General features: G+C 48.8%; 1 protein-coding gene across 4 annotated transcripts in view; it reads right to left on the bottom strand.

Annotated features, from left to right (window-relative positions):
* SLCO3A1 (solute carrier organic anion transporter family member 3A1) overlaps positions 1-18,541 on the bottom strand; it is a 301,657-nt gene that overhangs the window by 25,369 nt on the left and 257,747 nt on the right. For 2 of the 4 annotated variants that reach the window (XM_032342112.1, XM_032342110.1), the window contains exons 7-9: positions 18,387-18,531; positions 5,873-6,048; positions 2,175-2,239 (exon numbers count right to left, since the gene is read on the bottom strand). In XM_032342112.1, the coding sequence (XP_032198003.1) occupies positions 2,175-2,239; positions 5,873-6,048; positions 18,387-18,531 (386 nt within the window). The remainder of the gene's footprint in view (positions 1-2,174; positions 2,240-5,872; positions 6,049-18,386; positions 18,532-18,541) is intronic. The other 2 variants (XM_032342113.1, XM_032342111.1) reach the window with 1 other exon arrangement.

Below are 18,541 nucleotides of genomic sequence, written 5' to 3'. Positions count from 1 at the left end.
ACAAGGATCTTAACAATGTCACATTATACAAGTGCTATAATTTTCCATTCTGATTTCAAGTGTCCTATAATTTTCATGATCATTTCAGAAATATTTTACAAATCTTTTTTTTTTTTCATTTTGTGCTATCAAGTTATTTTAAAGGGTAACTATTTTTTTTTTTTGCTGTTTTTGTTCTTACCAGCTATTTTTGGAGTCTTCAGCATCTGTTTAGAGGTAGAGAGATTCCCTTAGATCAACTCCACAGATGGGGGAGTCCCACCTTCCCCGGCCAGCTTGTAAGGAGCCTCCCAGGAAGAGAGCTGTGCCCATTTACCTGGGCCCGGTCCACGGAAGGTGTGAACCCATTAGGCGCTCAATAAATATTAGTTTGTTGAATGAATGTGTATGTGAAACTACTTTAACATTTACAGAAATAAGGGTTCCCAACTTGCTATCTGATGTTACACACGCCTTTATCCACCCAAATCAAGGCAGCAGGGGTGAGACATTACGATGCGTGCATCCTTGGCCCTCCCGAGTAGAAGGGAAAAAAAAAAAAATCAACATGACGATTACCCTGTGGTTATAGAATTCTACAAGCCACTACAACAGGGAGTCCTAAATGTTTTAGTTTGAATTCCTACTGAACGTGTCTTAACTGGGTATCTTCATACCTAGGGCATTTTTGTTTCCTACAAGATCAAAGTAAGATAAAAAACGCCACTGAAGTTTCCCTATGTGCACCCATATCCATGGATCGGTAATGGTGGATAGGACGCTGAGACCTTGTCCTGGGCACGGGAAGAAGGACCACAGCAGCCCACTGGAAATATTCTGCTACAGTCCGAGAAAGGAAGTGAGGGGCTGCATTGGCCCAGGACTTGTCATTCCCCAGGGAGGACCTTATGAACGACCAGAGGCTGATGGTTCTTCTGGATATCAGGAATTCATCTCATTATAAAAGAAACAGGCACCTACATATTCATTCAAAATTTTAAAACATTTAGAAAATAGGATTTATATATTCTTACCCAGACAACAACATACCATGTTTGTTTAGCTTTCTAATATTGTTCCATGTTTATATTTAAAAACACTTGAATACATAGTCTATTATAGACTTTTCTTCCCCTTCCATAGGTCATGTGCCCTTTCAAAGTCTATACATACTTACCAGAATTTTAGAGGGGGCCATAAATCCTACCAGAATTCTGAATCATAATAGATGTAATTAATTCCCTGGCTGCTGGACGTTGGGTAGTTGCCAATTTTTCATGTTTTACAAACATTTTCATAAATATTTCCAGGGCTGAGTCTTCGTGCGCGTCTACAGTGATTCACTTAGAATAAGGAGTTTAATTTTTACTCTAAAAATACACACCATGGTTATCTCCCTTTGCACATTTATTTACCATACAATGACCATTAAAGAAGACCACTATTCTTCAAGGGGTAAAGTTACCCTGTTTTTGTCTTGGTCTTGACAAAGGGATGTTCATAAAGCAACAGAGGTCTAGAGGGACATGGGTGGGGGCATGCCTGGCAGATGAGTTACCCAGTGAGCCGCTCCAGCTTCGCCTCAGCCTGTCCTAGGACCCAGGGAGAACCATGGAATATTCCTCTGCTCTATTTTCTCATTTTAAAATTGAGAGGGTTAGACTTCATTCCTTTTATCCATACCAAACCTTGGAATGTACGTTCTATAGCACGAAGGTCACCTTTGTCCCATCCTGGAAACCCAAGTGAAATAAACTCTATCAGTTTGGAAAAATTTAAAGGGCACAAAGTTTCCATTTGTGAAGCGTTGTAAGATTGCTTCTCTGTCCCAGCTGGCGGCCCCATAAACGAGGCATTTCACGAGCTGCCCAGGGTTTGCTTAATGAGGGAGCCACGTTACGCCATCAAATGTTTTTCCCTTTGGTGCCATCATTCTCTCCTTCTTATGCCTCTGAGAATTCAGTGTGGCACAGAGACAGAGTTTATATAAAGGAAAACTGGGTGGTATCCAGAGAGAGCTAGGTCTCAACCCAGAGCAAAAGGTACAGATTTAAGTTTCTCTTGTTTACTAATAGTTATTAAACTGCATAGAAAAAAGAAGAAAAGCTCAAGAAATGGGACAAAGTCGCGGACTTTTACTCACCTCGGTATAAGCATCCAATTCATTACTGAAGGAATAAAGAGAGCATACATACCCAACAAACGGAGGAGGAGGAACAGGACTCCCAGGGCGTAAGACTTGAGTTCAGGGCTGACTGTCCTACATGCAAAGAGATGAAGAGGAGAAAGGAAAAGATTCTTACCACTCCGCTTTAATTAACAGACCCCAGAGTCCTCCGCGGCAGTCTAGCAGAGCCATTCTTCAGAAATTAATAGTTTTGGGGGTCCTTTTTTTTTTTTTGGCTTTCTGTTTAAAGTCTGAAAAGCAACTAACTGCAATGACAAGATAAGTGTAGGAACTTGAAAGTGTGAATAATGGGGCTAATCTTGTCCTTGGAAGGAAGACATGCAAATACGGTCCCTTAAGTCTTCGTTGAAAGGCATTTTTGCTTTTGCCAGGATAGGAAAACATCTTAACTTGGTAGGATACATGTATTGGGGAAATAGGAACTGGGAAGACCATGTCTCTTATGCTTCACAAACAGCACCATGAACACCCTCGTCCTTCCAAGGTTATTCTGTGAAATCAACCAGACGAGCATTGGTTTGACACCGCAGACAGACCACTTGCAAAATAACCCATTCATCTATATCCAATGTCACTACCTTTTAAATCGGAAAAGTATCTTCACAGGGTCTTGGTTCTTTGTTTTGAAATGACTCAATCACCCTGGCTTTGGTTTATCTACAACAGTCCGTTAGAATGAGTCTCTTGCACATTTTCTAGAATATTCTCAGGGTAGAACATTTTCTGGGATGAGTGTGACAATAGAGGTGGTTTGGAAGGGATGACCATTCCAGATAGAGGGGCCCTCCCAGCTGATAACACATCTTTTTTGAAATGTCTCTTCTTCTTAAAACCAGTATTAATTCAAGGCTTGTCCTCTCTCCTTGAGTCCAGGGATGACCTGCTCTTGTTCATCATGAGCACATCATGGTGACGATGTACTGAGTAATATATAAATTCTAGTGGGGTGGAGGGGGGATGTGAAGGGAGATGTATTTGACACCACTGGCAGAGAAACTTCCCCTCATGCCATTCCCATCCTAAGTCCCTAGGGGAAATCCAGTGGTAAGTACACAACTATGACCCCTGGAAGGACTTGGCTAGACCTAAAACCAGCCCGGTGTAGCTCACTGGACTCACTTTGAAAACACAAGGAGGCTCAAAGACCAGAAAGACCCATGCAGCACAGGGAGGACCTAGGCAATCAATTCTGTAGAAAAAAATATTAGAAACAAAGTCACCACTGGTTATCTTAAGTCTCTGGAGACTTAAGATTTGTATCAGGATACATAACCTGACTGTAGATTTACTAGCTAAAAGTATATTCTAACATGACCCCAGAGGTCATTCATCTCACCATCCAACGTTATCCATCCAATGACCTACCACCTGGTTCAAGCTTTAGGTGGGCCTGTCTTTGGCTTCTAGGCAGAGCGACCAAAGGATGTCATCAAACCCAAAGGAACATGGATGTAGTTTTTAGAGTCTCGGCCCTATTTCTAAGATTTCCAGTGAAAACTAAAGATGTGTTATTCTTGGGGAAATACCCATTTCTTCTTAATTATAAAGAGTGTGATACAGGCTAGCAGGTCAAGACTTTCTCTGAGTGATGGAAAAACCATTCTCCAGCTGATGAAGCCAGAGACCCAAACAACATCAATGATGAGTTCAGTGTTTCTGGACAGAAGCACAGCCAGTTCTCTTCAGAACATACTTGTTTCCAAATCTAAGTTCTTCAGAGCTATTATCGGCTCCCTGGATCTGCTTTCTGCACATTCCCTTGAAGGTACTGAATTGAAAGACACCCAAATAAAGGCAAATTCTTCTTCTCAAGCAAACGTGCTGGCATAATGAGCTAGAATACTTATCAGTTGAAATTTGCTTTCCTTTCAGCTCTCCTGTCACTAGGAATAAAATGAGCAAGGTGCTAAGATCTCCCGTTATATCCCGTTGGGGAACCGGTTCCCACGGGGGGAGTCCTCCTTCTCAGAACGAGCTATGCAGAAATGCAAGGTTTGGGTCTGAATGTTACTGAAAGGTCTGCGAAAGGCCAGGGGTGGGGGCTTAGGTCTACAACTTAGGGGCCGATGACCTTGAGAATACTGCTTAAACACTCTTGGAGCCTCCACGTCTCCATCTGTAGAAGGGGAATGCTAATCAGGATGTAAACACATAATTAAAACAGGAGCACAGCGCTGGCTCCGAAAGAGGGGCTCAGTGAGGGTCAGTTTATCTTCTCACCTAGGGGTGCTCTGTGCACTACAATGGGGCCATCACTCTGGCACAGGGTAAGGCTGGCACATGCCTGGGCTGTGCCCTCGTGTCTGCCTAGATCATCCAGGATGGCAAAGTGGACTGGGATGGTGACGGAGTAAGGGGCTACCCCGTTCACCTCGATGGACCCGATGTGCGAGTCTGTGCCTCTCGCAGACCCCAGCAGAGCACAGGGTTATGGGGTGGCTGAGACCCAGTCTAGGTCATGCAGGCCACCTGCTGCTGATCTAGCCAAAGGAATCAAAATAGGTTCCTGAAAATCTCCAAGAGCTATTTACCAAGCTGTTACTTGGAAGTGATTAAGATTTCACCTTTCTGTGTTTGCTCTGCCAGTCGCGAACAGTGAGCTGGCTTTTTTGTACGGAAGTCATGGAGAGCAAAGAAAGGGGACTAGTCACTGCTAATGGTCACGAAGGTCATTTTTTTCCTGCACGTTAGTGCCTTTTGTACGTGGCCAACACAATATAACTTCACGGGAATTTCTAAAAATGAAAAATAACTTACCCAGAACACAGTCACCCCAGACCCATGCCTAGGACCTGACGGGCTTTGTCCACATGCATTTTCTACATAATCAACCGCTGTATATAATTTAAATGCAATAGTTCACTCCACAAATACTTTTCACATTCTTAAGGATTTTCATTATCCCATTGAGCTATGGTACAGTACTATAATTTAATTCATTATTCCAATTCAGGTTTTTCTGCTATTATAGTTAACATTGTAATAAAAATCTGTCTGCACAGAGCTGTTTTTCTGGTAGAGTAGTATTTTCCTAAGTGGTGAGAGGCAGGGTTACCTCATAAAAAATCTGAACACTTTTATGACTCTTAATTCACAATGCTAGAGTGCTTCTTTGAAATCGGAGCGATGGGCTTTTCAATGCCCCCAGCCGTGTGGGATTTGACCAGCGTTGCTACAGCCTTGCAAGCACTGGGCGTGAATATTTAACACTGATTTCTCAAGTTTAGTAAGTACAGAATGGCACGTTGTTATTGTTGCCTTAATGCTTCTGCACATTAACAAGGCTTTGCTAATGATCTCCTTGAGAACATAAGCACTTTGCAGAAATACTCTTCCTTAGGAATTCATAACCGAGACCGGGAAACGTGGTGGGCATGGCGAGAAAAACGGAGCTGGATCAAGCAGCTGGGGATGTGGGTCGGCACAGGTCACACTCAAGTGTTGCAGTCCTGCTTGTATTTCTAGCTTCTAGGAGTGAACGAGCCACATCCCAGTAAGGGGGGGTCTGTGTTTGGTGTCACCTCCTGTGGTTCAACAGAGACCCTGGGTTATGGAGCATCTCACTTCAAGGTTCCTCGGAAGCTGGCTTCCGAGACGCGCAAGTACCTGACGTTCTGGCCGCCTGAGGATGGCAGGCACCCACGAGGTAGGCAGGGGCAGGGCAAGAGGGGAGCCTGGCTCGCGAGTCCCCGGCCCTGAGCTTACCTGATAAGGATGATGACCGAGGGTGTCTGTGCCATTGCCCCGATCATGCTGCAGACACACATCACACACAGGAAGGTGAGGAAGGCCTCTTGGCACCCGGGACTGGGGCACTTTCCAGGAACCACAGTCGTGTTCTCGGGCGGGACGGTCGTGAGGCACGCACAGCCGGTGAGATTCTGAAACGCAAGGGGTTCAGCCCTTTTAACTGGGGGCAATCTCCCGTTTCCGAGCCCAAAGCCATCCATCAGCTGGCGCTGTCACAGCCTAATTATGCATTCTGTGGCATTCCATTAATTAGGCCTGAATAAACGAGTTAGCTTTTTAAGAAGGCTGCAAAACACACGCAAATAAAGGAATATTTACGGGGAGGAGAGCCCGGGCCCCATCTCCTGTGTGTTTCACTTCCACGTTCCAGAATCCCTCCATAAGCTGTACCCTAGACAAACGGTCCTCCCCAATACAATTAGAGAGGAAACTGCGCCTTCCCAATATGATAAAACATTGCCAAATTAACGTTATAATGCCTTGCCAATTTGTCCTCTCTTTTATGCACTGATAATTACAATGAAGTGTATTAAAAGAAGTAAATCAGGTAACCTGCATATTGTTGTTGGTTCAATGCCCAGGGTGGCACTTGGAACAAAGGACGCGCACTGTCACGCATCAAGTTGCTGCTCTTGTGGGGCCATTGGAGGGGGCAGCTTAATGGGAACGTTCTCGCGCGGCAGGGTTAGCAAAGAGGGCTAAGAGATGCCAGGAGCTTGCAGCAGACCACGTGCGGGCAGCGAGTGAAAGCCCAAACCAGACACATTTATTAATACTTGATCCAAGCAGGGGGGAAAAAAAAAGGACTGCATTCCATTTGATCTTGCGGTGGATTCTTGCCCAGCTGCCCCTGCTCCCAGGCGTGGTCCGGCCCCTCCTTCATCATCAGAGGAATTTCTGACGGCAACGGGAGGGGCAGGGGCGGGGAGAGGCAGTGCCAAGTGAGCGCCAAGCCAATTAAGGTTCGATAATAATAGTGCAGAGGCCTTTAATGAATACAATCATAAATGATTCATTGCTTTTCTTCTCGGGACTGCTTGGCTTTCAGAGCACACGCCAAGGAAAATCCTCCTGAGGGTCAAACAAATCCCTTTTGGCTCACACATGCCGCCTCCTGTCTTCGTTCCTCTCCGGCCTCCCTGTCCCTTTTCTCTTCCCACAGAACACAGCATACGTGGGGGTTTTGCTCATCCCATCAAGCCACAGAGGATGTTTCAGGGGTGTCCAAAGGCTCTGAGGTGCCCTCCCATCCCATCAGGGTCACCCCATCTGGCTGTGCTTTGCACAGGGGCTTCTACCCATGGGGCAGAGGTGTGCGCAGACAGGGTGTGGGGCTGGGCCCTTCTTCCTAAGCGTTGTGCCCAGAGCAGGTGCCTCTGTGCAAATGACCCGGTCCTAGCACCCTACGGCGTTTACTGTAATTCCCCCGAGGTGCTGGAGCCTTGCCTCTGTGCCCCTTCCCACACACCTCTGCCTGGGCGCTTCTGTAAAATTCAACTCCTTCTGGGAGGCCTCCCCCTGCAGAGCCATGAGCCAGGGCCTTTGTGGGCCCCCGAGGAGGACCGAGTCTGAGGGACACTCTCCTGAGCACTTCACGAAGCTGACACACAGCCGGTGAAGCTTAGCAGATGGTTTTAGAGGTCCTCTGCGAATGATCTTCCCCTGCGTTGACCAGAAGGCAGGACTTCTCCCTACCCACAACTTAAAATGTCCCTTCTCTCCCTACTCCGGGAAGGAAACCGTCCCCTCCCCCCCCCTCCCCGATCCCAACCTCACAGCCACACTCCGCTAGCTGTCTACACTCACCACCTCATCCCCCAAGCCTCCCCTCACTCTGGCTGGGCTGGCTTCTGTCCCCCACAGGCAGGAACCCGATCCTGCTAAGCTCCCTGGGGGCCCCCACATCCTGACCCCACCATCCACTTTTCTCTTCCTGGAGCCCCCTAGGGGTGCATACCCATGAACCACTTTCCTCCCTGGCTTCCACAGCCCCACAGCCCATAATCCTCCCAGACGCACCTGACCCGTCCTGCCCCAGGGGCTCTGAGCACGTTACCATCTCCAGGCGGAATCTGGGATCAAACGCCCCAAGCTGGATTCTGCCTGCCAGCTCGGCACTACTCCTCCGCTATGCTGGGAGCTATTTCCCCAGAATCCCCTTCCCTGCAGGGATGGGAGCTGGACAGGGGCGCAGGGGTGGGGTGGGGGGGGGACATGCATGAGATTTAGAAAGCAGAAGTTAAGCAGAGGCCACGACCCTTCACAAGGTCAGACATAGGGATGATACCACATCGGTGGAGGTGCCCCGAAGGGGCCGGGTGGCCGTAGCATCCGTGTTCACACCTGCCCTCATTTCTGCCTGTCCTGCTGACAACAGAGGCCCCATGCCCACCTCTACTGATGTGGTTGTTTGCCCACGGACCTGGCCGGTAACTTTCGTCTCTCTCAGCAGCCATGTGAACAAAGCTTCTTGGGATTTTCCCACAAGCCCCCACGTTCCCACCTGAGCAGGAGCTTCTGGGGATGGAGTGACTGTCCTCCGATCCTTCATCACACTCCTCCCAGATTTTAATACCCCAACTTGCCCATGTTCACAGTAGCTCCGATTCCCACACTAAATTCTTTATCTCCAACATACTTGTGGGCACAGTTTTCTGGACCGAACCCTGAGAGATGCATGCCCCCCCCAACCTCCCCTATCTCTGCATCTCTTGCCTGAGAAGTGATACCCTATTAATTCTCTGGAACCCCTTACTCCCATGTCCGATCTTTTTTCCCTCACTATGGGGCTACGGAGCCCAGATACCACTGTGGTTTTTCTCCCTAATTTATCCTCAGCTCTCGAGGACAGGGCTTTCCCCATGACAGGGAGTCAAGAGCTATTTATCGAAAAAATGAACAGATCTCAAGTCCTATTCATTTCACCGAATCCTAATTCCTTCTCAAACCCTCAAATCCTTCTGTCTCTGATTCCTGCCATGAAAAAGAGAGGTCTGAGTCTGGGGGAGCTGAGAACCACATGGATCTGAAGAATTCACAGGTATAAGAGAGGAACGGGACCCTTGGGAATGGCCGTGGTCCTGCTTCAACAAGCATCCTAAGAAGTGAGCACTGACTCGGCCTCTTACAAATATGATGTGAGTACCGGAATTGAGGGGTCGGGGCCAGGACCCGGTGAATGAACCATGTGATTGGTGAGCTTTGTTGAGTTTAAAAACTAATCTGTAACTGGGACCTACGCTCAGTCCTAGAGTTTTGCCCCATACCGACGCGGGCTCAACTGCATTATATTTACCATGAAAGGAAAATGCCGGGGTCCTCTCTGCTCTAAGAAATAAACCCACCCCGGATTCGGTCCGTGCTCCTGCCCCTAACAGAGTGGGATCAAAATGAGACATCTTTCCCCCAGACTGTCTGACACAGCGATTGCCTGGCCCTGCCTGGTCCGGGGGTGACGGTGTCCCTGAAGCCAGTGTCCTGGGAATGGAGTGAGTGGACGGCAAAGCTGAGGCCCCGTGGGACCTGCAGCCGAGACCAGGGGAGGGAGGTGACGGGGCATGAAGCCAGGGAGAGGAGGGACGAGACAAAAACAGGCCAAGGGCAGCTTTGGGCTGACTGGACAAAAACGAGGCACTCGTAGGGTCATTCATGCCGGAAGTGGAAATACAGCCAGGGAAGACGTCAGCTTGCTGGTGCTCAGGAGAGAAGCTGTAGAGATTCTGGGCAAACCTGTTATTTACTTATTTTGACTCCATTTGAGAAGAGCTGTGGAAGAGGCTAGGGAGGAGGTAAGCCAGAGGGTCTGAGCAGGGACACGTGAATGGGTCTCCTTTTTGGGCGGGTGACTCAGTCTGACACAAGGACTGGGAACCCCTGGGTGGTCCCATGGTCTGCGGGGGGAGGGGCAGCTGGGACTTCCCTGTGACCCTTCCAAGACGGAATCTAAGGGAACAGGCAGAGCCTGTGGCCATATGGCAAGAGATGGGGAACATCGTTCATTCGGGCTTGGGTGACACAAGAGCTGGGCCTGGATGTCACACGCTAAAGGACGTGCGGGGACGCTGGCTCCAGAGGAGCTCTTTGGGAACACGTCCACGCGTGGTGGGAAGAACCACACACAGTGTCATCTTCCCCATAATTACAACAGGCGACTTCCCACTGATGGGGTTTCAGACTACTGTTCCATATCAAAAGGAAGCGGGGGTTGGGGACAGCATTTCTGCTGATATTAACCGGACATCTATATAGGAACCCTTCAACCTGCAAAATCTCCGAGCAGCACGAATCTGGAAAATACAGAGCGGGCCTGGGTATGACAGGATAACGACCCACTCTGCTGAAGGGAGGCTGGGGCCTGGGCTGCGAATTCTCACCCTGTGTGGATTTAACAGTCCTGTCCGGCCGGTGGCAGATGGGTCTCAGAACCCACATGTCGACGGTCACGGCCTGAAGGGGCAAACCCAAAGTTCTCCTGGTGTCCAGTATGTTCAACTGGTAAAAGAAAGTCCACCAGGCTCCAGGAGACTGGTTTACCGTCCCTGATCTGGGAAACGCCCTGTTTCAAAGGAACGTCTTCCCAATTTGAAAGCGGTCTCCTCTGTCTGGTGGCACATACAGATGTGTGTGTGTGTGTGTGTGTGTGTGTGTGTGTGTGCCATCTCTTGACAATCAGATGGCCTCTGTGCTCACAGAGGACCCGGCCTGGCCTTTGGAACCAGTGCTGACCCAGAGAGCAGAGTGGGACAGACTCAGAAATTCTACAAGAACTTATCCTACAGACAGACATGCTCTGGGTACAACACGACCTATGCACAACAGCAGCCACAGCTCTGTTTTCGAGACCTAATGTCGTGCGGCTATCTGAGTGCCCATCACAGGGACCGGTGACCTAGGCTCCAATAGATCCCCACGCCGGAAGACCACACAGCTCTCAAAAAGGCAGGAGCGACAACAGAAACCCCACACACGAGGTACAGAATAAGAAAGACCTTAGAAATGCATTAAAGTCCAGTCGGATATACAAGAAACTAGAAACAGTCAATACTCTACTGGGCAGAGTGATGGGTCGGAGGGTAGGTGAACGGAAGACAGCGGTGGAAAGGACAGTTTCCACTTTTTTACACTTTTTGATTTCTGAACAATACAAATCTATCATCTACTAAAAAAAAAAATGAAGAACTCAAGAACGTTACAAAATAAAGACGAAATCAATGAAGAAGATAGCACAGCCACTGGCAACTGTACTCTGAGGCCACACTCAGTCATTAATTTAGACTGAGAAATGTTTCTGCTCACATAATGATGGGGATAAACAACTACAATAAAACTGGAGACCATGAAAATAGAAAAATTACTCTTTAGAATCTTGGGCTAATTTTCTATGGATGCAGGAAATCATAAGCATGCTATTTTGACAGCTTGTATTACAAGAGAGGAAAAAAAAACACTTCTCAGCAGTGTTTTTCAAAAATACTGGCAAATGAACCTGTTTGCGCTTGGGTCCCCCCCGCCCCCGTCACGTGTAATACCGGATGCAGCAATCGCTATTAATGGTACAAATCAAGCTGATTTCTAGGTTGAAAGAGGACATTTCCAAGAGGACAGGTATGGGGGTGATGAGGTTAGAGGCACGGAGAGTCTGCTGCATTGAACGGTAGGGAGTTGCTCCCAACATTCGAGAACACTCTTTCTGGTTTTCTTTCTGTAATGTATTCAGTTCCTAGGCAGAAATGACAATTTTGATTAAAAGCAGGGCCCTCATTCTGTAGCTTGGTGGGGCAGGGGAGGGAGGGAGTTTGCCACCAAGAGTGCTGAGACGCGCACTGCCCTGTGCGGCCACCTGCCAGACCTCTGATCCCTTGCGCATGACAGCCTAATAAGGGAGGGACAGACAGGGACATTTTCCTTCCAGCAGTGACATGTTCCTATGTGTCCCAGACACCTATGATTCCCTCGTGATCTGGCCAAGTCCCTCAGACCCTCTCCTATCATTCATTACTGTCCTTTTGGAGCTTAGACTCTCTTCGCCGACCGGCCCAACCCAAGCCGGTATTTTTAGGTCAAGACCTCCGAGCTCATCACAAAGGGCATCAGCAACCCACGTACCTCAAGGCAAAGGGGATATTGAAAAACTGCAAGAAGAAATATACTCTCATGTCCCCTTTCAGGGTCACTGGATGAAGGATAATAGCCAGGGAGAAACATCCTGGGATGAAAGCAAGACCTCCGTCCACCTTCCGCTCCCGTAACCTGTAACGCAAGTGCTGGAACACATCTGGGCAGAGCCTTAATTATCTCCCGCAGAAGGGGAGGCAAGGGCTGGTCTTCGGGGAGTGGGAAGATCCACGCTTGGCTCCAGCCACCTCGGGGAGGAAGTGTGGGCAGAACACAGAAGAGGAAGGATGTGGCTCATGGTCGGGCACCAGGAATGTGCACCAGGCCACTACGCTTCTCCCTCTTTCTCTCTCCCCTGCAAACGCCTGGTCCCCAGAGCACAGGGTCCACGGCGGACACACACGGTACATGCTGTAATGTCCTTCTGTGCCTCTCCACTGCCAAATACCCACTCATCCTTCACAACAAGGATCCCGCCGCTGCTTTTCCTCTGAAGATATCCCGAAAATATCCACATACCTCCCTTCCTGCCTCACCTGCTCCGAACTAATTCCTGGTTCCCTCCAGGTTCACTGATCTCTCCACGTGTCTGCTTCTTTCTCTTAGAATGTAACCACCTATCCTTAAATGTCGGGTTATTATTTTTTTTAATAAAAAAGTTTTCACCTTACTGAAAGAGGGATGCATGCTCATTTTAGACCATTTAGTAATTTGCAGAAAATTTGAAAGAAACATATAAAAATTAATTTTTTTGGTCCCTAGCCAGAGGTAATGTTCTGTGAACAGCCAGCTACGTATTTTTTATAAAGATCTGTGTAGAGATGTACAAATATTTAGATTTTTCTTTTTCTTTACTAAAAGGGATCACAATCTGTATATTGTTTTAGAATATGCTCTTTTCACTTAATAGCTCAGCTGTTGCCCACGGGTGTTCCTTTGTATACAAATTCTATCACTACATTACGTTTCATCTCCTCGTAAACACGAGCTCCTACCTTTCTAGCTCCCTACCTCTAGTGCCTAGTCCAGGGCCTGAGATATATAGTGGATGTTCAGAGTGACAACGCCCTAATTGGGACTGATTTCAGAAATGGTCACGTCTTCTGACAAGCCACGGCTTGAATGAATATAGACTTTTAAATCAGTTCTGGGAAACGGGGTCAAGCTCTACGAGAGAGCTTGCAAACTCCAAACCTTTGAGGGCAAGACAGGAGGAAGAGAAGAAAACTGGTCCAGGTGTAAGGGGTGGCCAGAGGCAGAGACTTTGGCTAAGGGGGACCGGATGTTAGCTAAGGGGGGGATCGGATGTCTTGTCTGTAGTCTTGACCATTTCTGAGCTCCAGCTAATTGCTGCCCTGTGAGGGTGCCGGGTCGCGTCCTGTCTCATCCAACTTGTACAGAGAGGCCAGGAAGCCCAATTTGTGTATGAAACGCACAGACAGCTTAAACCGTGGTTCAGACCCCAATAAGCCCACATACGGGGCAGAGAGGGGCTGTGAGCAATCAGTTTGCTTCTTCTGTAATAGGCTCATATGGCCCTTCGAGTCACCAACGTGGTTTCTCCGGGGCTTGGCCACATAAAGGTGGGCAAGGAACAAGACATCGAAGGCTAGATGCTCAGGGTCAGCTCAGACACTGCTTCTAGAAAGGCACAATTTGAGGAATCCATCCCTTCTCCTGGAGCAGCAGTTCTTGATGGTGGGGGATTTGGCCCCCAAGCAGAACCTATGGAAATATCTGGAGATACAGGTTGTTTCACAAAAGAGCAGGGGTTGACGCTGGCATTGGATGGGAAGAGCCCTGGGATATTACCGAGTGTCCCGCAGTCCCCCAGAACGATGTGGCCACAAATGTCAGCAGTGCCAAGGAGAAGACACTCCGGAGAGGACCAGAGGTTCTCAACTCTGTTATGTACAAAAACGCATGGCAGGGGAGAGCTTTAAAAATTCCTGGTGCCTGGGGTGCCTGGGTGGCTCTATGGGTTGAGCCTCTGCCTTCGGCTCAGGTCATGGTTTCAGGGTCCTGGGATCGAGCCCCAAATCGGGCTCTCTGGTTAGTGGGGAGCCTGCTTCCCCCGCTCTCTCTGCCTGCTTGTGAGCTCTCTCTGTCAAATAAATAAATAAAATCTTAAAAAAAAAAAAAATTCCTGGTGCCTGGATCCTACCCCACAGTAAAGAAATCAGTTTCTAAGGATGAGGCTCAGGACTCAGATTTCAAAAGTTCTCAAGCAATCCTAACAGGCAAGCAGGACTCTGAGATCCATAAGGAAACAATGAACTTATGCAAGCATCCATCACGGGCCCCCCAGCCCTCCCCAGAACCAGCTCAGGGCTCCGCTCAGACAGGGGCTAGACACATATCCGTTGCCTGCATGGGGAGACAGACATTGGTCTATCATTAGTCCCAGGCACATGCGGCGCTGGGCTTGGACTGACTTTCAACGTTCTACTGGTGGCTGATTATAAGTCTGTCTTTCTTTCTTCTTTTTCTTCTTTTGTTTCACTCCATTATTCAGTACATCAAAAGGCTATAACTTCCAGCAGTCAGTCAGCGGCATACCAACACGCTTTCCACTGGAATAATTACATCTGAGAGTGAAAGGTACAGAAACAATCTGGACAATATATTCATGCCAAAGGAAGCTTACAAAATTAACTCGCAATCTTTTTTGTCACCCCTCCTGGTCATATGCAATAAGAAGAATTAGAAATTGCATATTAAACGCAGTCCTGGAAACTGCCATTGCTCTCACTCAAGGAGAGAGGAAACGAGGAAATGAGAAAACAAAACCCAAACCAGGGCAGCAAGGCAAGTCTACCAGGAAACTACTAGCCCTAACCAGATTCCCCTGCAAACAGAATTATTCGATTGGTGACTCACTCACATTTAATCGAGTTATGGGCAATCTTCACAGGTTTGGACAGAAGCTGTGAGTGGGAGAGGGACGAACAGGGAGCTTTAGTACGGAAAACTGCACCAGCCAACCTACCAGCCTGCCAACTGCTATTCAAGGGAGGGGTCAGCGGGGGGATGGGAGGAGGGGGCCTCCAGCCAGGGGTTCAGGAAGCCTGGGGCCTTTATCCAGAGCCAAGGCTGGCACTGGAAAAGCAAGGGTCCACAAGAGAACCCCATCCCTGGATGCAGGAGTAAACAACCTGTTTGACTGGGGGTCGGAGGGTCAGTCCTTGCCAGACGGAGCAGGTGCGGGAGAACTCTGCAAGACAGGGTGCCAATGTCGCCCTGGAGGAGGGGAGGGGCGGGGAGGAGGCTTCTGAGCTGTAAGGAAAGAACGAATGGTGCAGTCTGTGCATCGGAGGGGCTTAACAGAGGACTCTCCCTGCTAAAAGGAGCAGCACGTGCCAAGGCCTGGAGGCAACGGAGAGCTGGGTGTGTGCGGGGGGCGGGGGGGGGACCCCGGAAGTCCAGCACAGCACGTCGTCCTTCAACCAGTGGGAGGAGCGGGGAGGTTGAGGCTGGAGAGACAGCAGGGCCCGTCTGTGAAAGCCAGCTGGGGGTCCTGACTTTGGAGCATGCACAAAGAGGTTTTTTTCGAGGAGGAGAAAGGTGAGAATCCCGACAGGTAAGTCACCGAGTCAGAGGAAGGCACTGAGGCTGGTTTGGGACAGACGGGACAGACCTGCCTGTCAAGGCCAGCGCCATCTCTTCCTGCATGACCTGCGGGGAGGGACTAGTCTGTACTCAGAGTAAAAATCACACCTCCACCCTCGGGCTGCTGTGAGGATGGGTGAGATAAGACACACGGGCTGGGGCAGAGGGGAGGGCAGACGACCGAGTGGCTGCCGTCACACCTGGAGAGCCAGAGGATGCCAGCAGGTGGCGAAGGGAATGAGGGAAGAGGACGGAGAAAGCCCTCAGCCCGTGGGAAAGCTTTGGTGGGAGCTCAAAGAAGGGAAGTAGGAAGGAAGGCGGGAGTAAATGCACCAGCAACAGAACCCACCATTTGGCATTTTCTCAAAATACCGTAGCAGAGATCGAGAAGACTGAAATTGCTTCTTGCTCATTTTTGGACGGCGGCCTGAGATTTCTTTGACTCTAGGCCAAGCTGTCATGGGCCGTGAGTGACAGGTGGAAGGCCTGCCGCCTGGCCCACGCGGGCTCTGCGAAAAAGTTCGCTGCTGCGGTGAGCTCTACAGTTACGGGTGTTTTGAAGGCTAGATTGTCACTAGGGCCCCTTTCTAGGATACACACGGCTCTGCGTCCCCAAATCCCTCATTCATCCCAAGATCTGCCTGTGTGGGGGAGAAATGTGAGTCTCCCCTAGCCTGGGGCCCGGAGCTGTCCCAATCTCTGACTTGTAATCACAGGGAAAGAACCTCTCTGCTTTGCGGACAACGCGAGGCCTCCAGTAATGAGAAGGAAAGGCAGGTGTCTGGTGAAGAAAGGCTATGTCCAGAGGGAAGCAGAGAATCTCACTCTCCAATAATTGCATTCCACAGCTTGCTGTTTCAGCAACTGGAAGCAGTCAAGGGCTTGGTTAGGCTCTCATTCAATAAGACTCTTCTTGCACATGCAGGATCAAGGGAAATGCAATTTGTAAGACAATTTTTTTTTTGAATGCTCTGGAATAGAGACTTGTTTAGTCTCAGGACACCAGCCTCTTTAATTCTTGAAACTGGACAATAACCAAAACTGATTTATATGAATTTCTGGATATTAAAATGTTAATAAAATTGTTGTCATGAAAACGAATCGCTTGTATTTTATTTTAACCATTCGCGAGGCCTCATCCGCTTTTCTAAAATTCATTTCCACTCACATAAAGAAATTGCTTTATCATCTGATTTAAAAAAAAAAAAATCAGTTTCTCTCCCCACTGTGCTCCCCCCTCCATGGTGATTTATTTTCTCTATTGAAAAATGTTAATAACTGGCCAGGAATCTAAATGTTAAAAGCAAAGAAAAAGGAAATCTTTGGAGATGAAAATAAGTGATCGATTTTTCTTCTTTCAGAGAAATTGCTGGCCCCAAAAGATGCAGAACATGGACAGAAGAAACAAGTCATCACAACTCTAAACGCCTTTAAAGCAGACACTCATCCCTCTTCTTCTCATCTTTCTTTCTCTTCATCTAGACATTCCTGGACATTTCTAGAGCACGTCTGGATGCCAGCCCTCGCTGGGGAAGCTCACAGATCAGAGCAGATGGCAAATACTTTTAGCAGATCACGGCAATGAAATGAGAGAGCAGCCTCCGGTGGAGACAGGTGCCGAGAACCACAGAGGCAAGAACACCAAAGATAAAGAAGGGAAGGGATGGCTTCACAGAGAAGGCAGAATTCAAGGACAGTATTGACAGGTGACAGGAGTTGTCTGAACGGAGAGGGGTGAAGAGACACCTGTTGTGTTGGGGAAACTGAACACCACAAACCAAACGGAAGTAGAGCTGCGGAGAGTGACTGAGGACGGACGTGTGCCAAAGGCACAAAGCCAGAGCAGCGCCTAGATCTTACCCTGTAGGTGACACGCACGAGAAGGGGTCCTTTGTGGTGTTAAGGAAGTCACTTTGGCTGCAGTACAGAATATGGACCAGAAGGGGGCCACCCTGAGCTGGGAGGCCAGTTAGGTAACTCTATAGGCTCTGGTCCAAGCAGGAGACCAGCAGGGCGTGCGCCTGGGCAGTGGGGATGTGGATGCAGAAGACAGGTCGGTATGAGACACCCCCGGAAGGCAGCATCAGCGGGACTGGACGACCAGTCCCTTAAGTGTCAGGTTTGCACGCAGAGCATGTGAAAAACTGCTGGCTGACAGCCAACTGGACAATTCGTGCTGAGAAGAAAAACCAACAAACAAAATGCAAAACCCCCAAAACCTAAAAAGCAAAACAAAGGCGGAAAAAGGCGGGAGGTATCCAGCTGACAATAAAATGGCAAAGGAAACGGAGTAAGGAAGAGGTTAAATTACTGTCAGTCTCAGGCTTGGAAGAAGTCTTCTCTGATAAATGGTTTTCTAGCCTTTCTTTACATACTTCTGTTGATGGGGAGCTCATTACCTGTTGGGTCAGGCTGTTTCACTGATACCCTCGGTGAGCACCTTGAACCATAATCTTTTTTCCTCTGGCTCCCTATGCACAGCTGCCTTTGAAATTTTTACTTTCGGTGGCTCCAGGACACTTTCTGGAAACCTATTTGATTTAGCAGGAAGGTCTGAAGGACCTGTGTGTCCTTCCATCCTGCCGACAGAGGGTCCTCCACCAGAGTGCGGAGGGGTGTGGGAAAAAGTCATAGCGCAGGCACGCAACGGAATGTGTATGGTTGCCTACTGCTGCCGCTGACCGTGGGTTTTAAGTTACTCTGGCCGCCTGCGTCCCCGGCCCCATCCATCCCGTCAGAAAATCACCAATACCGTGCTGTTGCAGCCAGCAAAGCAGGCAGACAGGTAGGTGACGCCATCGGCCCCACACACTGGCGTGAAGGAATCGGTTTGGCATTCACAGTTTTTATTGCAGGGTGAGTAGGGGTCCAGGGCCGAGCCAGGGGCTGAGCTGCAAAAGA

Source organism: Mustela erminea, chromosome 5 (genome assembly GCF_009829155.1).
Source record: "Mustela erminea isolate mMusErm1 chromosome 5, mMusErm1.Pri, whole genome shotgun sequence".
In the NCBI taxonomy this organism is placed as follows: domain Eukaryota; kingdom Metazoa; phylum Chordata; class Mammalia; order Carnivora; family Mustelidae; genus Mustela; species Mustela erminea.
This window is presented reverse-complemented; position numbering and strand designations above follow the sequence as displayed.